Source organism: Papio anubis, chromosome 8 (assembly GCF_008728515.1).
Source record: "Papio anubis isolate 15944 chromosome 8, Panubis1.0, whole genome shotgun sequence".
Lineage (NCBI taxonomy): Eukaryota > Metazoa > Chordata > Mammalia > Primates > Cercopithecidae > Papio > Papio anubis.
In genome coordinates, this window is record NC_044983.1 from 37432624 (window position 1) to 37452175 (window position 19552).

General features: G+C 35.1%; 1 protein-coding gene across 2 annotated transcripts in view; it reads left to right on the top strand.

Annotated features, from left to right (window-relative positions):
- ADAM9 (ADAM metallopeptidase domain 9) overlaps positions 1–19552 on the top strand; it is a 112776-nt gene that overhangs the window by 91042 nt on the left and 2182 nt on the right. Inside the window, exons 17-21 of one of the 2 annotated variants that reach the window (XM_003902666.5) lie at positions 159–239; positions 490–595; positions 7246–7387; positions 8456–8543; positions 18600–18667. In XM_003902666.5, the coding sequence (XP_003902715.1) occupies positions 159–239; positions 490–595; positions 7246–7387; positions 8456–8543; positions 18600–18667 (485 nt within the window). The remainder of the gene's footprint in view (positions 1–158; positions 240–489; positions 596–7245; positions 7388–8455; positions 8544–18599; positions 18668–19552) is intronic. The other variant, XR_002523772.2, reaches the window with a different exon arrangement.

Sequence of the window (19552 nt, forward strand, 5' to 3'; positions counted from 1 at the left end):
GCATTTTCAAAAATATAATATGGGAATTAATGGTTCCTTGAAAGTTTGAAAGAATTCTGCAATGAAGTAATCTGTACCCAGGTCTTTTTTTCTGGGTACTTTTAAATAAATGTGGTCAGTCTTTCTTTACTTAGTTCTTTTTTTTTTTTTTTCCCCAGATTTGTAGAAACTTCCAGTGTGTAGATGCTTCTGTTCTGAATTATGACTGTGATATTCAGAAAAAGTGTCATGGACATGGGGTAGGTAATATTTTCTTTTGGTTTGTTCCTGAATGTCGTGCTAAATAATGAGAAATCTCAGAGGGGACTAGATGAGAATTCCCAGGATTTTCAGATATTGGGGAATTTAGATTCCTGATACATTTTTCATTCTTAAACAGTGTCAGTAAGCTTGTATGAATTTAGTCCTTTCTCTTGGTTTCCATTCTTGAGTTGATGATACAGAGCAACATTCACAATTAACAAAAGTGGTATTTTGATTGTTTTGAAGGTATGTAATAGCAATAAGAATTGTCACTGTGAAAATGGCTGGGCTCCCCCAAATTGTGAGACTAAAGGATACGGAGGAAGTGTGGACAGTGGACCTACATACAATGGCAAGTAATATAGAAGAAAATTAGTGTGATCTCCCAGTGGCCCAAGGCATAAATTGGGCATCCTTGTACCTCTCCCTCATTTCCCACGTCAGTTATACATTTAATTATGTTGATTCAGCCTCCTAAATTCCTTTTGACTGTTTCCATTTTTCTCATCCCCATTTATTACTTTCAATTTCTTGCCTGGACATACATCATAGCCTCTTATGTAGGCTCCCTATTTTTCATCTTGCTTCCTTTAATCCATGTTTCACTCCACATTACAGTTTTAGTGTTTTCCTTCAAGAATTCAGTTTTGATTTTGTCAGCGTCTTGCTTTAATTCAGTGTGTTTGCATTGCTACTAGAATGAAGTCCACAACTCCTTAACATGGCTTAAATGCCCTGCATGACTTGCCCCAGCTTACCTTTCCAGCCTCATTTCACTGTGCTGAAGACATATTGTAACTTCTTTGATTTCCTCTACTAGACTACTATCTTTTACCTGTGGGCTTTCATACCATATTATTTTCACGTTGTTGGCACTTGGCTAATTGCTATTTAGGCTTCAGATTATACCTCATTTTCTAAAGGAAGTTTCCCCTGGCTGCTTAAATCTGAATTATCATTCCCTTCTATTGCTTTTCTAGTACTGTTAGCACTCTCTGTTAGCACTAATTACTATGCTAATTACTGATTTGCCTTTTAAAATTCCCTGATAGACCATGAGCTCCCAGTTTACCGGTATCTTTCTAGTGACATCATATGCTTTTTTTCTCTTGGGTAACTACCAGCTAGAATGACTAGTCATATAGTAGATATATGTTAAGCTTTTAAAGAAACTGCTAAACTGTTTCCCAATGTGGCTGTACCAGTTTACATCCTCACTAGCTGTATATGAGAGCTCCAATTTCCCCACATCCTCTCTAAGCTTTGCTGTTGTCAGTCTTTTTAATTTTAGCCATTCCAGTAGGTATGTAGTGGTATTTCAGTGTGGTTTTAATTTGCATTTCTCTAATTACTAATGATGTTGAACATCTTTTCTTGTACTTATTTGCCATCTACATATCTTCTTTGGTTATGTGTCTGTTTAAATCTTTTTTCCAGTTTTTAATGGGTTGTCTTAATGAGTTTTGAAAGTTCTTTGCATGTCACTGATTCAAATATTCAAGTGCTTTATGAAATATGCCTTGTATATATTTTCTCTTAGTCTGCTTACTTTGGGTTTCATTTGTTCTTTTTCTAGTTTCTCAAGGTGGAGAATGAGGTCATCTTTTTCTTTTCTGATACAGGCATTTTATTGCTATCAGTTTTCCTCTAATTCATCCCAGAAATTTTGACATGTTATACCTCCATGTTCATTCAGTTCTGAATACCTTCTAATATGCTTTTATTTTTTTCTTTGACTTACAGGTTATTTAGATATGTGCTATTTCTTTTGAAGTATCTGTGGATTTTTTAGTTATCTTAATGTTACTGATTTAAATTTTATTTTACTGTAGCAAGATAACTTATTGTATATGACTTGAATCCTTTTATTTTTTTAAACTTATCTTGTAGCCCAGAATGTGGTTTACTATTACGTATTCTACTATTCTTTGGTGGAATATTCTGTAAGTTATTAGTTCATGTCAGTTAATAGGTAGTCGGATCTTTCATATCCTTACTGATTTTCTGGTCTACTTACTCTGTCAGTTATTGAGAGGAATATTGAGTTCTTTGGCTATAACTGCCAATTTGCCTATTTCTCCTAATAGTTCTATCAATTTTTGCTTTATTTATTATGATGCTCTGTTATTAGGTGCCTAAACACTTAGAATTATTCTATCCTCTTTGTAAATTGACTCCTTTATCCTTATGAAATAGCCTTCTTTTTCCCTAGTAATATTCTCTGCCCTGCAATGAGATATTATTAATACAGCTACTCCAGATTCCTATTAATTAGTCAGCATGGAAAATCTTTTCCCATCCTTTTACTTTTAATTTATTTATATCATGCTATAATAATTAGTGCATATAGTTGGATCTTGCTTTTTATCTAATCTGCCATTCTCTGCCTTTTAATTAAGTTGTTTTGATAATTTATATTTAACTTGATATGTTTATGTTTAAATTTACTGTCTTGATATTTTCCGTCAGTCTGCCTTGTAGTGATACTGTAACACTTCAGTATATTTCCATTTCTCTCATTTTGTGCCATTGTTGTCACATGTTTTACTTCTACTATAAATCCCACAATTCGTTATTATTCATTTTTGAACAGTTGGTTATCTTTCAAAGAGACTTAATACTAGAAAAAGTCTCTATATTTACCCATATAATTACCATTTCTGGTGTTCTTCATTTATGTAAATTTGCATTTTAATCTGATTTAATTTCTGCTTGAAAGATTTCCTTTTACATTTCTTATAATACGGGTGTGCTAGTGACAAATATTTTTAGCTTTTGTATGTCTGAAAAAGTCTTTAATTTGCCTTGCTGCTTGAATGATAATTTAACTGGATAAGAATTTTGGATGATTGTTTTCCTCCCTTTTTACTTCTAAGGATATTCCTTGTCTTCTGACTTGCATTGTTTTTCCTGAAAAATCTGCTGTCATCTTTTTCTTTGTGATGTCTTCTGTATATGTCTTTTTGTAATCTCTGGTTGCTTGTAATTTTTTCTCTTTATCTCTGGTTTTTAGTAATTTCTTATAGTATGCCTTGGGGTACTTGGGATTTTTTGAGCTTTTTGGATCTTTGCTTTTATAGTTTTCTTCAAGTTTGGAAAATGTTTGGCCATCATTTCTTCAAATATTTTTTTCTGTCTTCCTCTTTCTGTCTTCTCATTCTAGTCCTCCAATTTTATGTATATTTGGCTGCTTGGCGTTATTTCACATCTCACTGATTGGCTGTTGATTTTTTATTTTTATTAGTTTTTAAAAATTTTAATTTAACTTTACTTTTTTTGAGACAGAGTCTTGCTCTGTCACCCAGGCTGGAGTGCAGTGGCATGATCTTGGCTCATGGCAATCTCTGCCTCCGGGGTTTAAGCAATTCTCATGCCTCAGCCTCCCGAGTAGCTGGGACTACAGGCGTGTGCCACCACGCCTGGCTAACTTTTGTATTTTTAGTAGAGACAGGGTTTTACCCTGTTGGTCAGGCTGTTCTCAAACTCCTGGCCTCAAGTGATCCACCCACCTCAGCCTCCCAAAGTTCTGGGATTATAGGTGTGAGCCAGCACACCTGGCTGGCTGTTGATATTTAAAAATTACTCTTCATTCTCCATGTTTAATTTTGAGTAACTTCTGTTACTCTTCAAGTTCACATTTCTTCTGTGAAGTCTAATTTGCCATTAACTTGATCCAGTGTGTTTTGCATTTTAGACATTATAGTTTTTATTTCTAGAAGTTCCATTTGTTTCTTTTATATATCTTTCATAACTCTACATAAGATGCTCAATCTTTACTTTTTTGAACAAATAGAATACAGTTGTAATAACTACTAATGTCCTTGTCTACTAGTTCTGTCATATGGGTAATTTCTCAGTTTTGATATTTTTCCCTCTTTTATTTTCTGCATTTTTGTATGCCTTATAAATTTTTATTAGATGCCAGAAATTTTATATCCTACCTTGTGGGTTATTGGATATTTTTGGATTTCTACTGATGAGGTTTGTACTAGTAGCTTGAGTTACGTCGACATAATTTGATCCTTCTGGGTCTGGTCTTGTTTTTAAGCTTGTAAGGCAGGACCTGAATAGCATTTAGTCTAGGGCTGATTCTGCTTCATTACTGAGGCAAAACCACTTCTGTTTATCCTGCTCAGTGCCACGTTAATTATGAGGTTTCCCACTGAATTATAGGAGCAAATACTCTTCCTAGTCCTGTGTGAGCTGTGGGGCTTATTTCCACCAATCTTTTCACATGGTTCTTTCTCTGGCTTCATGTGGTCTCCTTACATGCATATATCCCTCAGCACTGATGCAGATCTTTCAGCTTTTCTCTATAGCTCCCTTCCCTTTGGTACTTTGCCTAGGAACTCTAGCTGCCTTGCCCTCTTCAGAATACCAGCTCCATCTCTTTAACTGAGGGAGACCACTGGGGTTTGCTTTGGTGCCCACATCCCTCATTAGTGTCTGTTAACTTTCCTTAGACACTAACCTTGGACAATTGTAAGGCTCACCTTATTTTTTCTGCCTCTCAGGGATCATTGCTCTTTGTTGCCTGATGTCCAGTGTCTTGAAAACTGTTATTTCATATATTATGTCTGGTTTTCTGGTTATTTTAGCTGGCAGAGTAAATCTGGTCCCTGTTACTCCACTTTGGCTATAACTGGAAGTCAGAACTGTGGATTTTAATGGCTGTGTATCATTTCATCCTGTGGATGTGCTGTAACTTCACTTAGCTGTTTTCTGATTATTTGACATTTAGATTGTTTCTAAGATTTTGATAATGCAGTGTTAACATTGTAGTGTACATGTTAACGCGTATACATTTTTCCAATTGAAGAGTCAGTTGCCAGTAATGAGGTTAGTTTGAAGAGAATAATCCTTTTTATGGTTTAGGAGTAAAAATTCCTAATAAATTATATACATTCGTATAATGCCACTTAACAGTGCAAAGGTATCAGTTTCAAAATAATCTTGCCAGTGTTGAATGCTTTAATTTAAATTTTGTCTACTCATTAGTAAGTATAAAATGACATACGAAGCTTGCTTTAATTTTTTGTACAGTTGACCCTTGAGCAATGCAAAGATTAGGGGCTCCAACCCCCTGCGTAGTTGAAAACCCATATGTAACTTTTGGCTTCCCCAAAACTTAACTACTAATAGTCTATTGTTGACTGGAAGACTTACCAATAACATAAACAGTTGATTACCACAGATTTTGTCTGTTATATGTATTATATACTGTATCATTATAATAAAGCAATCTAGAGAAAAGAAAATTTATTAAAATCATAATGAAGAGGAAATATATATACTATTCATTAAGTGGAAGTAGATTATCATAAAGACCTTCATCCTCATCATCTTCCTGTAGAGTAGGCTGAGGAGGAGGAGGAAGAGGAGAGGTTGGTCTCAGGGGTGGTGGAAACACAAGATAGCCTGCATATAAGTGGACCTGCACAGTTCAAACCCACATTGTTCCAGGGCCAACTGTATTTTGATTTTCAGTTGGGATAAATATTGTTTCATATAGTTTTGGGATAAATATTGTTTCATATAACAACTTTTTACAGAAATTTCTGGTTCTTTAACAAACTTAAAATTATGAATCAGTTTACCACTCCTGTTTATATCTACTATATTGTTTCTCAAAAGAACACAGAACAGATAAAATACTTAAAGAATTTGTAAAAGTTCTAATGAAACTTAAAATCTAGAAGGCATGAAAATAAGATTGATAAATTCAACTATACAAAAATAATAAACTTCTCCATGGAGAAAAGCATAGTGCCATAGGTTAAAATGGGGAAACTATTTCCAACTTGTATCATGGACAAAGCTAACCTCTCTAATATATAAAGAAGTTTTAGAAATTAAGAAGAAAAAAGCAAGAGTCCAGTAGAAAAACAGTCAAAGGACTGAGCAGAAAAAAATAAACAATGTTTCCTTAAGAAAAAAATGAGGCCGGGCGCGGTGGCTCACGCCTGTAGTCCCAGCACTTCAGGAGGCTGAGGAGGACAGATCATGAGGTCAGGAGTTGGAGACCAGCCTGGCCAACATAGTGAAACCTGTCTCTTTAGCTGAGCGTGGTGGCGCATGCCTGTAATCCCAGCTGCTTGGGAGGCTGAGGCAGGAGAATCGCTTGAACCCAGGAGGCAGAGGTTGCAGTGAGCTGAGATTGTGCCATTGCACCAGCCTGGGCAACAGGGTGAGACTCCATCTCGGGAAAAGAAAAGAAAAGAAAAAAAATTATCAACTCATAGTATTAAAAAAAGTAAATTAAAATTCTATAAGAGAAAATTTTTCACCTACCAGGTTGGCAAAAATCTGGAAGTTTGGCTCTGTGGGTGAGGCTATGGGGAATTCTTATATATTGCTTGATATTACAAGCAATAAATTGTAACTATTGAAAGACAAATTGACAATACCTAAAAGAAATGATGAATGCACTTGTGTATTGATACAGCAGTTCTGCTTTAGGGAAATTATTCTGTAGTTATTATACCTACACTCATATGATATGACATATGTACAAGGTTATTCATTATAGCAGTTTTTTTGGTAGTAGCAAAAGATTGGAAAAATAAAAATGTTTATCAGTAGGGTACAAGTTAAATAAACCCTAGAACGTCTTCACAATGGAGTTTCGTATAGCTGTATGGAAAACGAGGAGGACCACTATGTTCAGATGAGTGGAAAAAAACTGATGCACCAAATGGTATATAAATAGTATGCTACCTTTTGTGTAAGAAAGTGTTGACAGTAGAAACATATTTTGTTCTTGATTGTTTGCTCAAAGAAATACTGTAAGATTGCAGAAGAAACTAATAAAAGTGGTTATTTTTGTGAAGGCAGAAATAAAGTGGGCAGGAATGAACTGTGAGGAACACTTCTCAATGTATTCAATTAATGTCAGTTTGATTTTTGAGTAATGTGAAAATTAATGTAAAATATTTATAATCATCTAGTATTTTCTGGGTAGTATGAGTTTGGTGACTGTTGATGTAAAATTCTTCTCTCTAGAAATGAATACTGCATTGAGGGATGGACTTCTGGTGTTCTTCTTCCTAATTGTTCCCCTTATTGTCTGTGCTATTTTTATCTTCATCAAGAGAGATCAACTGTGGAGAAGCTACTTCAGAAAGAAGAGATCACAAACATATGAGTACTTAGATTTTTTTCTTTTAATTTCTATATTAAATATATACATATATTTTCTGAGACAGAATCTTGACTTCCCTGGGCTCAGGTGATTCTCTCTGCCTCAACCTTCCAAGTAGTTGGGATTACAGGTATGCCACCACACCCAGTTAATTTTTCTATTTTTTTTGTAGAGATGGGGTTTCGCCATGTTGCCCAGACTGGTCTTGAACTTTTTGAAGCCATCCATCTGCCTCAGCCTCCCAAAGTGCAGGGATTACTGGAGTGAGCCTCCACGCTCTGCCTATATTAAATAATTTATAAAGTATTAATGCTGATAGTCATATCACCAGAGATTGGTAATCCTCTAAAATAGGGTTGTAAGTTATTTCTCTGACCTTTCGACATGATTAGCATGGGTTGAAAGGTGGTGGTGACCAAGCCGCCTCTCTTAAGGGGAGGAGAAAGGATTATGTTGGTCAGCCTTTAGGCTGCTGAAAGTGGCCCTCAGAGTTCATTTTGCTTAACACCAATTTCTGATAGAGGAGTAAGTAGATACTTCCTATCATACTTCCAACTGACCAGTCTATGCATAATTCCCCCATCTGCATTTTTGAAGTTTGAGTTCCATAACTACAGCTATCTTTCATACATCTCCACTGCACTGATTTGCTGTCACCTCAGCATGTCTAAAACTTACCTGTTACCTTTCCAGCCAATCCATTCACTACCCTTGTATTTCCTAATTTTTAAAATGACTACTTGGCAACCTGAGAATATGCTTTTACTCTTCTCTGATTTTAGGAAGACTTGAGAAAAGTTAGGGAACATTGGCCTCATTGACCACATTTCACAATTTCTTAAAATTTAAGTTTAATTATAAAATGTGGTTAGTAGTGCTTTCTAATACCATAAGGATTAAAAATATGTGAAAGCTGTTAAAATGACATAAAATTTTTAACTGTATCATGATTATCATCCCCACCACTACCAACGTCATTATTCTGTATTTGGGAAAATGCAAAATGTGTGTAATATTTCATGTAGAAATGTTTTAATCTTAATTTAGATCAAAAGTAATTGTATCTTTCAGGTCAGATGGCAAAAATCAAGCAAACCCTTCTAGACAGCCAGTGAGTGTTCCTCGACATGTTTCACCAGTGACACCTCCCAGAGAAGTTGTAAGTATAAAATGAAAAATTATTTTTCTTTATTGTATTAAAGGATCAAATGCTTAAAGATTAAAAACTAAGTTATGTAGATAGAGCTAGAAACATAGATACCTTCTTAAGAATTCAAGAGTATTGTATGTGGTCGCTGAGTTTTTTTGTTTTTGTTTTTGAGACAGTCTTGCTCTGTTGCCCAGGGTGGGGTATGGTGGCATAATTGCATCTCATTGCAACCTCTGCCTCCCAGGTTCAAATGATTGTCATGCCTCAGCCTCCCAAGTAGCTGGAATTACAGGTGTGTACCACCACGCCTGGCTAATTTTTGTATTTTTCATAGAGATGGGGTCTCACCACATTGGCCAGGCTGGTCTTGAACTCCTGACCTCAAATGATCCACCCGTCTTGGCCTCCCAAAGTGCTGGGATTACAGGTATGAGCCACTGTGCCCTGCCCCCTGAGTTTTTTAAAGGAAAACCAGCAGAGTCCTTTGCTCAGAGGACACAGAAAAAGACAGCTGGACATTAGGAATGCCTTGCCTAGCAACCAGGATTGGGAAATGACATGGGACCTATGCTATCACTACTTTTTTCTATGTCTGCTCTTTTCCTATTTTGAATACCTGTCTCCATCTCCCTATGGGATGTTACAAAGACTTTGGTGCTGAGCTATTGGATTGGCCTAATTGTCTCAGCTGTAGGACTGATAGTCACTGTTCCTGCAAGTGAGGAACAGTGTTTAGATCAGTGTTTAGATGACGGAGTGTTTAGATCATGACACACTTTTACTGATCTGCATATATCCCTAAGCAATATGTAATTTTAAAATCTGTTTTAAAACTTTTAAGAACGTTTTATTTGATAATTTGCACATATATCTGCAACCTGCTTTTCCCCTTAATCTCATGTTGTGATTTATCTCTATCAATAGATATAGCTGTGATTCATTCATTTTCACTGTTGATTAGAAATCTTTCTTCATTTTTTAATACACACACACACACACACACACACACAGACACCGAATCTCCCTATTCTACCCCCTTTTCCTTTATAAAAAGGAGACAAAAATTGTTATGCCCTTTCTCCTCTTAACCATATATCTTGGAGATTTTTCCACGTCATTATGTATACAGGATGGCCACATAGGCCCTATGTATGCTAGTTCAAAATTATCTGTATACTTTTCTTCATCATTGGCATATATGTATATATTTCTTATTTGATTTTGGCAAAATATATATAAAATTTGCCATGTTAACCATTGTTTTCAAGATGTTTTTTGTAAATTTAACAGTAGTGGTAAAAAAAAAAACAAACACTAATATTTACCATCTTAACAATTTTTACATGTATAGTGCAATACTCCTAAGAATATTTACCTATGTTTTCTTTTAGTAGTTTTATAGTTTCAGGTCTTCTGTTTAAATCTTTAATCCAGTTTGAGTTGATTTTGGTATATGGTATGAAATACCAGTTCATTTTCATTTTTCTTCATGTGGATATGAAGTTGTCCCAACACTATTAATTGAAGTGACTGTCCCTTCTTTATTGTGTATTCTTGGCACCTTTGTTGAAGATTAGCTGACCATAAATTTGTGGATTTGGGGTTCTCTGTTATGTTTGTCTTTATGTCTATTTTATGCCAGTAGTATGCTGTTTTAATTAGTATAGCTTTGCAGTGTATTTTAGAATTTGGTAATGTGTTGCTTCCAGCTTTGTTCTTTTTGCTCAAGATTGGTTTAGTGATTCTGGGTCTTTTGTGATTCCATATGAATTTTAGGATTTTTTTCATTGTTATGAAAATTGTCATTGGAATATTAATAGGTATTGTATTGAATCTGTAGTTTGCTGTGGTTATTTTAATATTAATTCTTCCAGTCAGTGAGTATGGGATATCTTTTCATTTATTTATGTCTTCAATTCCTTTCATCAGTGTTTTATAGGTTTCTTTGTACAGATATTTATTTTTGGGGTTAAATTTATTCCTATTTTATTTATGTATGTATTTTTGCTGTCATTCTAAATGGAATTTTTTTTCTGGATTTCTTTTTCAGATAGCTTGTTATAGTGTATAGAAATGCTACTGATTTTCATATGTTGATTTTGTATTATGCAACTTTACTGAATTTATTTAACAGTTTTTTGGTTGACTCTTTAGGGTTTTCTATATAAAAGACCATGTCATCTGCAAACAAGGACAGTTTTACTTCTTTCTTTCCAATTTCGGTGTCTTTTATTTCTTTTTCTTGCCTAACTGCTCTGGCTAGAACTTCTAGTACTGTATTGAGTAGAAGTGGTAGGAGTGGACTTTCTTGTCTTATTCCTGATCTTAGAGGAAAAGCTTTCAGTTTTTCATTGTTCAGTATGATGTTAGTTGTGGGCTTGTGATGTACGGCCTTTATTGTGCTGAGGTTCATTATTTCTTTCTTTCTTTTTGTTTTTGAGATAGAGTCTCACTCTGTCACCCAGGCTGCAGTGCAGTGGCATGATCTTGGCTCACCGTGACCTCTTCCTCACAGGTTCAAGTGATTTTCCTGCCTCAGCCTCCTGAGTAGCTGGGATTACAGGCATGTGCCACCCTGCCCAGCTAATTTTTATATTTTTAGTAGAGAGACAGGGTTTTGCCATATTGGCCAGGCTGGTCTTGAACTCCTGACCTCAGGTGATTCACCTGCCTCGGTCTCCCATAGTGCTGGGATTACAGGCATGAGCCACCATGCCTGGCCCAGTTTATTCTTTGTATACAAATTTGTTGAGAGTTTTTATCATGAAAGAATGTTGAAATTTGTCAAATGATTATCCCTCATTTCTTAAAATGATCACATGGTTTTTGTTATGTTTATGTTCTTCACTTCTGTTTTTTGTTGTGTAGCATATTTATTGATTTGAGTGTGTTAAACTATCCTTGTGTCCCCAGAATACATCTCACTTGGTTATTGGGAAATATCCTTTTATGTGCTGCTGAATTCAGTTTGCTAGTATTTTGTTGAAGATGTTTGCATCTATGTTCATAAAGGATATTGGCCTGTAATTTTCTTTGCTTGTGGTGTCCTTGTCTGGCTTTGTTTTCAGGGTAATGCTGGCCTTGTAAAATGAGTTTGGAAATATTCCTTCCTCTTCAAGTGTTGGGAAGAGTTTGAGAAGGATTGCATTAGTTCTTCTTTAAATGTTTGGTAGAATTCAGCTGTGAATTTATCAGGTCCTGAGTTTCTTTGATGGGAGACTTTTTAAAGTTACTAATTCAGTCTCCTTACTTATAATTGATCTTTTCAGATTTTTTGTTTTGTCTTGATTCAATTTTCATATATTGTATGTTTCTAGGAATTTATTTTTTTCTAGGTTCAGTTTGTTGGTGTATGATTGTTCATAGCAGTCTCTTATAAAACTTTGTACTTCTGTGGTATCAGCTGTAATGTCTCCTCTTTCATTTCTGATTTTATTTGATTCTTCTTTCTTTTTTTCTTAGTCTACTTAGTGGTGTGTTAATTTTATTTATCTTTTCAAAAAACCGACTCTTAGTTATATTGATTCTGTTAACACTATTTTTCCAGTATTTCATTCATTTTTGCTCTCATCTTTGCTGTTCCCTTTCTTCTACTAACTTTAGGCTTAGATTGTTCCTCTTTTTCTAGGTCTTGAGGTATAACATTAGGTTGTTTGTTTGAGATTTTTTTAAAAAATGCAGGCACTTATTGGTATAGACTTGCTATAAACTTCCGTCTTAGAACTGCTTTTTCTGTGTTGCGTACATTTTGTTATGTTGTGTTTCTATTTTTATTGTCTCAAGATTCAGTTTGTTTCTTGGTACACATTGGGGATTGGTTCCAGGACCCCCACATATAGCCCAATCTGTCTATCCTCAAGTCATGCTGTTGGCCCTGCAGAACCCACATATAGGAAAAGTTGGCCATCTATATATGTGGGTCATGAATACTGTATTTTCAATCTGTGTTTGATTGAAAAAAATCTGCATATAGATGTACCTGTGCAGTTCACATCTGTGTTGCTTAAGTGTCAGCTGTATTTTAAAATATTTCTTGTTATCTGCTATTGACCAAGTGGTTGTTTAGGAGCGTGTTGTTTAATTTTCCTGTATTTGTGAATTTTCTAAAATTCCTTCAGTTACTGATTTTGAGTCCTAATATTGTAGTTGGAAAAGGTACTTGATGTCAGTTTTTTAAACTTTGTTAAGGCTGGTTTTGCAGCTTGACATATTATCTGTCCTGGAGAATGTTCTGTGTGCATTTAAGAAGAATGTGTATTCTGCTTCTGTTGGATGGAATATGTTTGTTAGGTCAGTTTTTTTAAAGTCTAGTTTGAGTCAAATGTTTTCTTACTGAGTTGTTGTCTGGATGATCTATCTGTTGTTGAAAGTGAAGTATTGAAGTTTCCTACTAGTATTGGGTTGCTATTTAGCTCTCCCTCCAGATTAATTAATATTTGCTTTATATATTTAGGTACTCTAAATTGGCTGCATATGTATTCAGTTGTTATATCCTTGTGATGAATCGACCCCTTTACCATTAATGCCCTTTTTCATCTCTGTTTTTAATGTTTTTGATGTTACATCATTCTGTGTGATGTAAGTATTGCTATCCTTGTTCTGTTGGTTTCCATTTGCACAGAATACTTACTCATATTTAAAGGAATTACTGATAGGTAAGGACTTACTATTGCTGTTTTGTTTTTGACCCTTCCTTCTTCCCTTGCTGCCTTTTGTATTTCTTTTTAATTAAAAAAAATCAATTATGGATACATAAGAGTTGCACATATCACATGGGGTACATGTGATATTTTGAAACAAGCATACGGTGTGTAATGATCAAAGCAGGGTAACTGGGATAGTCATCACCTCAAGGATTTATAATTTCTATGTTAGGAACATTCCAACTCGACTCTTTTAGCTATTTTGAAATATACAATAATTTTTTTGTAGTAATATTTTGATTCTCATTTTCCTTTGTGCATATTCTATAGTACATATATTGTGGTATCTTTGCAGTTACATAAAATATTTTATAAATGTATAGCAATCTATTTTAAACTGATAACTTCAATCACAAAAACTCTACCCCTTTGTATTTCTTCTTCTTCCACTTTATGTAATTGATGACACAAAATTACCTCTTTTTATATTGCTTATCATTAACACAGATTCATTACTTTTTATGCTATGCTTTTAACATTCTAACAAGATTTAAAAGTGATTTTCACACTTACAGTACTACAGAATTCTCTACTTGTCTATACGCTTACCTTTATTATCGAGTATTGTATTTTCATATGGCTTTGTGTTGCTATTTATTTTCCTTTCTCTTCACCTTTTTTGCTCCTCTGCCACTTTGATTTTGAGTATACTGTCTTTGAGTCCACTGATACTTTCCTCTACCTCATCGTGTTTGTTGTTGAATCCTTCCAGTGAATCTTTCAATTTAGCATTACAGTTTTCAGCTCCAGAATTGCTGTTTCGTTCTTCTTTATAGTTCCTATCTCTTTGTTGATATTCTCATTTTGTTCGTACATCATTTTCCTGATTTATTTTAGTTGTCTCTCTGCATTCTCTTTTAATTTTTTGAACATCATTATGATGGTAATTTTTGAATTCTTTGGTAATTTATATATATCTGTTTCCTTAGGGTCAGTTTCTGGAAATTTAGTTTGTTCCTTTAAATGTGCCGTGTTTCTCTTTCTTTGTATTATTTGTCATTTATTATTGGGATTTTGGCATTTGAAGAATGAGCTGCCTTTCCCAGATTTTGCAGCCTTGTTTTATACAAGGAGGACTTATGCTACTCAGTCTGGCTAGAGATTCTGGAAACCTCTCAAAACTTTTTTTTTTTTTTTTTTTTGGAGACAGAGTCTTTCTCGGTTGCCCAGGCTGGAGTGCAGTGGTGCCATCTCGGCTCATTGCAACCTCCGCCTCCTGCAACAAGCGATTCTCCTGCCTCAGCCTCCTGAGTAGCTGGGACTACAGGTGTGTGCTACCACTCCCAGCTAATTTTTGTATTTTTTAGTAAAGAGGGGGTTTCACCATATTGGCCAGGCTGGTCTCGAACTCCTGACCTTGTGATCCGCCTGCCTTGGCCTCCCAAAGTGCTGGGATTACAGCGTGAGCCACCACGTGTGGCCTGTTGTCTAGTATTTTAAATCTTTTTAAAAAATTCTACAATATAAATATGACTATTGAATTATGAAATGTTTATTTAGGTTTGTGAGACCATACACCAATTAAATTAATTGTTAAGAGGGTGGACTGTGAGCCAGACTGCCCAATTTGAGTACTGCCTTTGTCACTTTATAAGCTGTGACTTTAGGCAAGATTCTCAAACTCTCTCTGTACTTGTTTCCTCATCTGTAAAATAATAATAATAATAGTACTAATCACAAGTGACTTTTGTGAAAATCAGAGGGATTCGTATGTGTGGAGCACTGAGAAGTGCATGTGGCACATGTGAAATGCTCTATGAGCTTTAGCTATTTTCCCATGTGTTCATTGTCTGCTTTCAACCTTATTGAATCTCAGCTTATTTTTCTGGTATTTAGCGAAGGTATTTTGGTAGTAAATTCTCTGTTTTTGTCTTTTCAGAATGTGTTTGGCTGACAGTTGTTTTTTTTTTCTAAGAACTTTAAAGAGACTATATTTTAACATCCTTTGTTGCAATTTAAACATTGTCTGTTATTCTAATGTCTGCTGTAGATGATATCTTTTCCATGTGGCTTTTTCTTCTGTATCTTTAGACTAGTTGGTGTAGATGTGGACTTTAAAAAACTCCTTTGCCAATAAATAGACTTCCTGAGTTGATTTACGTTTTTCAATTCTAGCAAACTCTTAGCAATTATTTCTTTATTGCTTTTGTCTCATTATCTGATAAACTCTTTCACGCATTTCTTGCATGTTAGACTTTTTACTATCTCTCTGTTTCTTAACCTCTCTTTGCTATTTCCAGTATTCTTGTGTATTCCATTCTGATTATATTGGATCTACCTTCTATTCACTGTCTCTACTAAACTATGCCAAATCTTCTCCTTAACCAACTCATTGAATGTCTAATTTCACTAGTTTTATAGTACATTTCATTCCTGTAGTTCTACTTAGTTCTGTTTCGAATCTGCCTGGTTATTTGTGATTGTTTGTTATAGTTTTATTATCTATTTTAAAGCTTTTATTTATTAAAGCATATTCAAACACCTACTTTATGTGGTGTATCTGGTCATTTTAGTATGTATGCCCTTGGTGGGTTCTCAGGTTTGTTATTTCTGCTGACTTTCATGATGGCTTATTTCTTAGTGCACTTGTGATGTTGATTGTAAACTCACATTCTTTGGAACTTTATATTGGAAATAAATATATTTGAGTCCTGAATTATTGTGGGTTTCTACCGAGAGTATTTTTCTTTGCCGGATGCGTGGGGCATAGTCAGTCTTTGATGTCTTTAAACTGAAATTTTTGTTGATTTTTTTTTTTTTTGACAACACAAATGTTATAAACTCTGGTCCCCAAACTCTTATGAGGATGAGTGTGGAGACTGTTTTGTAAGTTCCCCGTCTATTAGCAGGGGCAGTATCATCACAGGCCTTCCTTGAGGCAGGTATTTGTTTTTCTAGTTAACCCATGGGGATATAACCTTTCGTATGTCTAGGCTTTGTATAGGACCTTGTATTCACCATTCCATCCTGCTCAGGCCCTGGCTTTTCCTCCTTTATCTATGGGTTACTGAAAATGCATACTGCTGCCTGCCAAGGATAGGAAGATGTTCACAGGATGAAGGCAACTCCGTTGTTTGGACTCTTTCATACCTTCTTGGTTTTTTTTTGGCCTGTAAGATGTTTCTTACTTCCCACCAACCCAGCCAAGTGTTTCAAAATACCTTTTAAATATTTTAGGCAGCATTTTAGGTGTACTGTACTGGGAAGTTTTCTCTGGATATTTGGTCTACTCTTTGCAAGAAGTGAACATGTACTTCATTCTTTTTAATGACTGCATACTGTTCCCTCTTATAAATTTACCAGAAATTTAAAAACAGGTTGTTTCCAGTCTTATACCATAAAAAAATGTGGCACTAAGCCTCCTTGTAAATAGATCTTTGCATATATTAAAAAATATACGTCAAATAAATGCCAAAAAAGATTTTAAAATTTTAAAATTTTATTTTTAATTGGCAAATCATAGTTGTGTACGTTTATGGGGAACAGCATGATGTTTTATGTAAACAATGTGGAAATGATTAAATCAAGCTAATTAACATATCCAGCACCTTGCTTGCTTGTAATCTTTAGCTTGTTTTCATTAATTTATATTTAATTGACAAATAATAATTGTGTATATTTTGGGATATGGTGTGATTTTTTTTTTTTTTTTTTGAGATGGAGTCTCACTCTGTTGCACAGGCTGCAGTGTAGTGGCATGATCTTGGCTCATTGCAACCACTGCCTCCCGGGTTCAAGCAATTCTTCTGCCTCACCCTCCCGAGTAGCTGGAATTACAGGCGTGTGCCATCATGCCTGGGTGATTTCTTTGTAGAGACGGGGTTTTGCCATGTTGGCCAGCCTGGTCTTGAACTACTGACCTCATGTGATCCACCTGCCTCAGCCTTCAAAAGTGTTGCGATTACAGGCATGAGCCACCATTCCTGGCCACAATGTGATGTTTTGGTCTATGTATACCTTGTTGTAGGATTCAGTCAAGCTAATTCTCATACCCATCACCTCACCACGTTGTCATTCCAAAAGTGGACTGGATCCCTTTAGAGTGCTGCTCCTATGGCTTGTGGAAAGGGATGGAGACATTTTGTTGCATTTTTCACCAATTTTCACAGTACATATAAATCATTCTGTGGTGAAAAAAATTGCAGATGATAGACCACCTGTTCTGTGGTAGAAGCCAGAGGGTGCTCAAAGTCTTCACCACCACTGTGCATTCTCTGCCAGTCATAGAACTTTAGGAGTAGATAGTAAAGAACATAGAACTTTTAACAGTAGATAGTAAAGAACATCTTGGTCAAGATCACTTCATTATTGATTTAGTAATTCCATCTGATCTTTCCTAACGTCTTCTAACATAATGTGATACGTGAAAAATATTACTTTTACTTTCTTATTTGAGGCTAAGTCATACAGTTTCACTTTGTTGTAAACTTCAGCTACTTCATCAAGGAAGAATATAATGAATTCCAAAATCAAGGATTCTAGCTGAGTGGTATTTATAGTATTAGTTAGATACTGTATAGGTTTGGCAATACATTTTGGAAGATTTTATTTAAAATACATTGACATAGGAAATATGTTACCTTTTAACTAATACAGTTGGTTTGAAGCAAGATCATAGCACTTTGGTATTACTGAATTAAAAAAAAATACCTTAAAAGAATTAAGTATTCCACATTTAGTGGTAAAGATATGTCAAATAAGCAAAATATTTTATAGCATTATAACGCTATAATTCACAGCATTATAAATAAATACAGGTTGAGCACCCCTAATCTGAAAATCCAAAATGCTCCAAAACCCAAAACTTTCTGAGCACCAACATGATGCCACGGGTGGAAAATTCCACACCTGCCCTAATGTGACGAGTTGGAGTCAAAATGCACTGTTGAGTACTTATATGTGAATAAATCTAAGAAAATGATTGCTTACCAGTAGTATATAAATTCAGAGTCAGGAGTGATGGTGATACCAAACAACCACAGATTGTCCACATGAGGGGCTGAGAGAGTGACACCTTTGCTTTCTGATGACTCAGCATACACAGACATTGTTTTATGCACAAAATTATTTAAAATATTGTATAAAATTACCCTGAAGTTATATGTATGAGGCCTGTATGAAACATCAGTGACTTTTCTGTTTAGACTTAGGTCCCATCCCCAAAATACCTGATTATGTATGTGCAAATATTCCAAAATTGGAAAAAATCTGAAATTTGAATCTCTTCTGGCTTTAAGCATTTCCATTAAGGAATATTCACCTGTAGTCTGTTTATTGATTTTAAATATAGAGATTTCTTTTATGTAGAAATCATATTTATGAGCACATAGTGGTAATAACCTTATTATATTTTTCTTTTTAGCCTATATATGCAAACAGATTTCCAGTACCAACCTATGCAGCCAAGCAACCTCAGCAGTTCCCATCAAGGTCAGAAGAAAATTTGCTTAGATTTTTTTGACCAGAATAAAACCTAGGGGTTAATGTCTAATAATTTCCCCTGTATTTTAATGTAATTTAGTGAAAGGTATTTATTGTCAACAGTTTACAAGAACATGATTTGCAGAAAGGTTTTAAAATAACTTTTATATAAATTTTATCATATTGGTACAGGGTCAAAATGAAATATTAAAGAAGCTTGAGCAAGGCATAGATTCTGCTGCCACAGCTTTCATGTGCCTAAGATTTAGAAGCAAGAGCCTTTGAGGTAACCAGCAGTTGGAAACCAGATGGGTTAGAACAGCCTTCCTGTCAAAAACAGCTAAAAAAGCTGGACAATATAAGAAAATATGTATTTGAAGGCATAGGAGACTAAAGAAGTGAGGAATTGTGGGGGTAAGGTCAGGAGAGGAAGGAAAGCTAGAAATGGCCCCAGCTTTGGGGGCCACTTTTCCTTCCTAAATGAGTTTACCTGTTCTGACAATAGACAGGCTAGGAAGCTGAGGAGAGCGTTCTACAAACTCACAGGGCAGATTGGACAAAATTTGGAATCCTGCCAAAGAGGAGGCACCTTAGCAAACATCTCAGGTTCTGTGCTGGGACCCAGAAGTAAGAGTGGACTAGACCTTCAACTGATTTCTACAATTTCTTATGTTTTGCTCATGATCAAAAAAGCCAAGTGTAAAAGAAAATATGACTAAAACCAAAAAACAATAGGCCATAGAAACAGACTGAGAGGGTATCCAGTAAATAGACATGGACTTTAAAATAACTATGATGTCATGGAATTAAAAGTCAGTATTGAGAATTTCACCACAGAACTAAAAACTTAAGGAATCAATGCAAATTCTAGAACTGAAAAACACAAGAACTGAA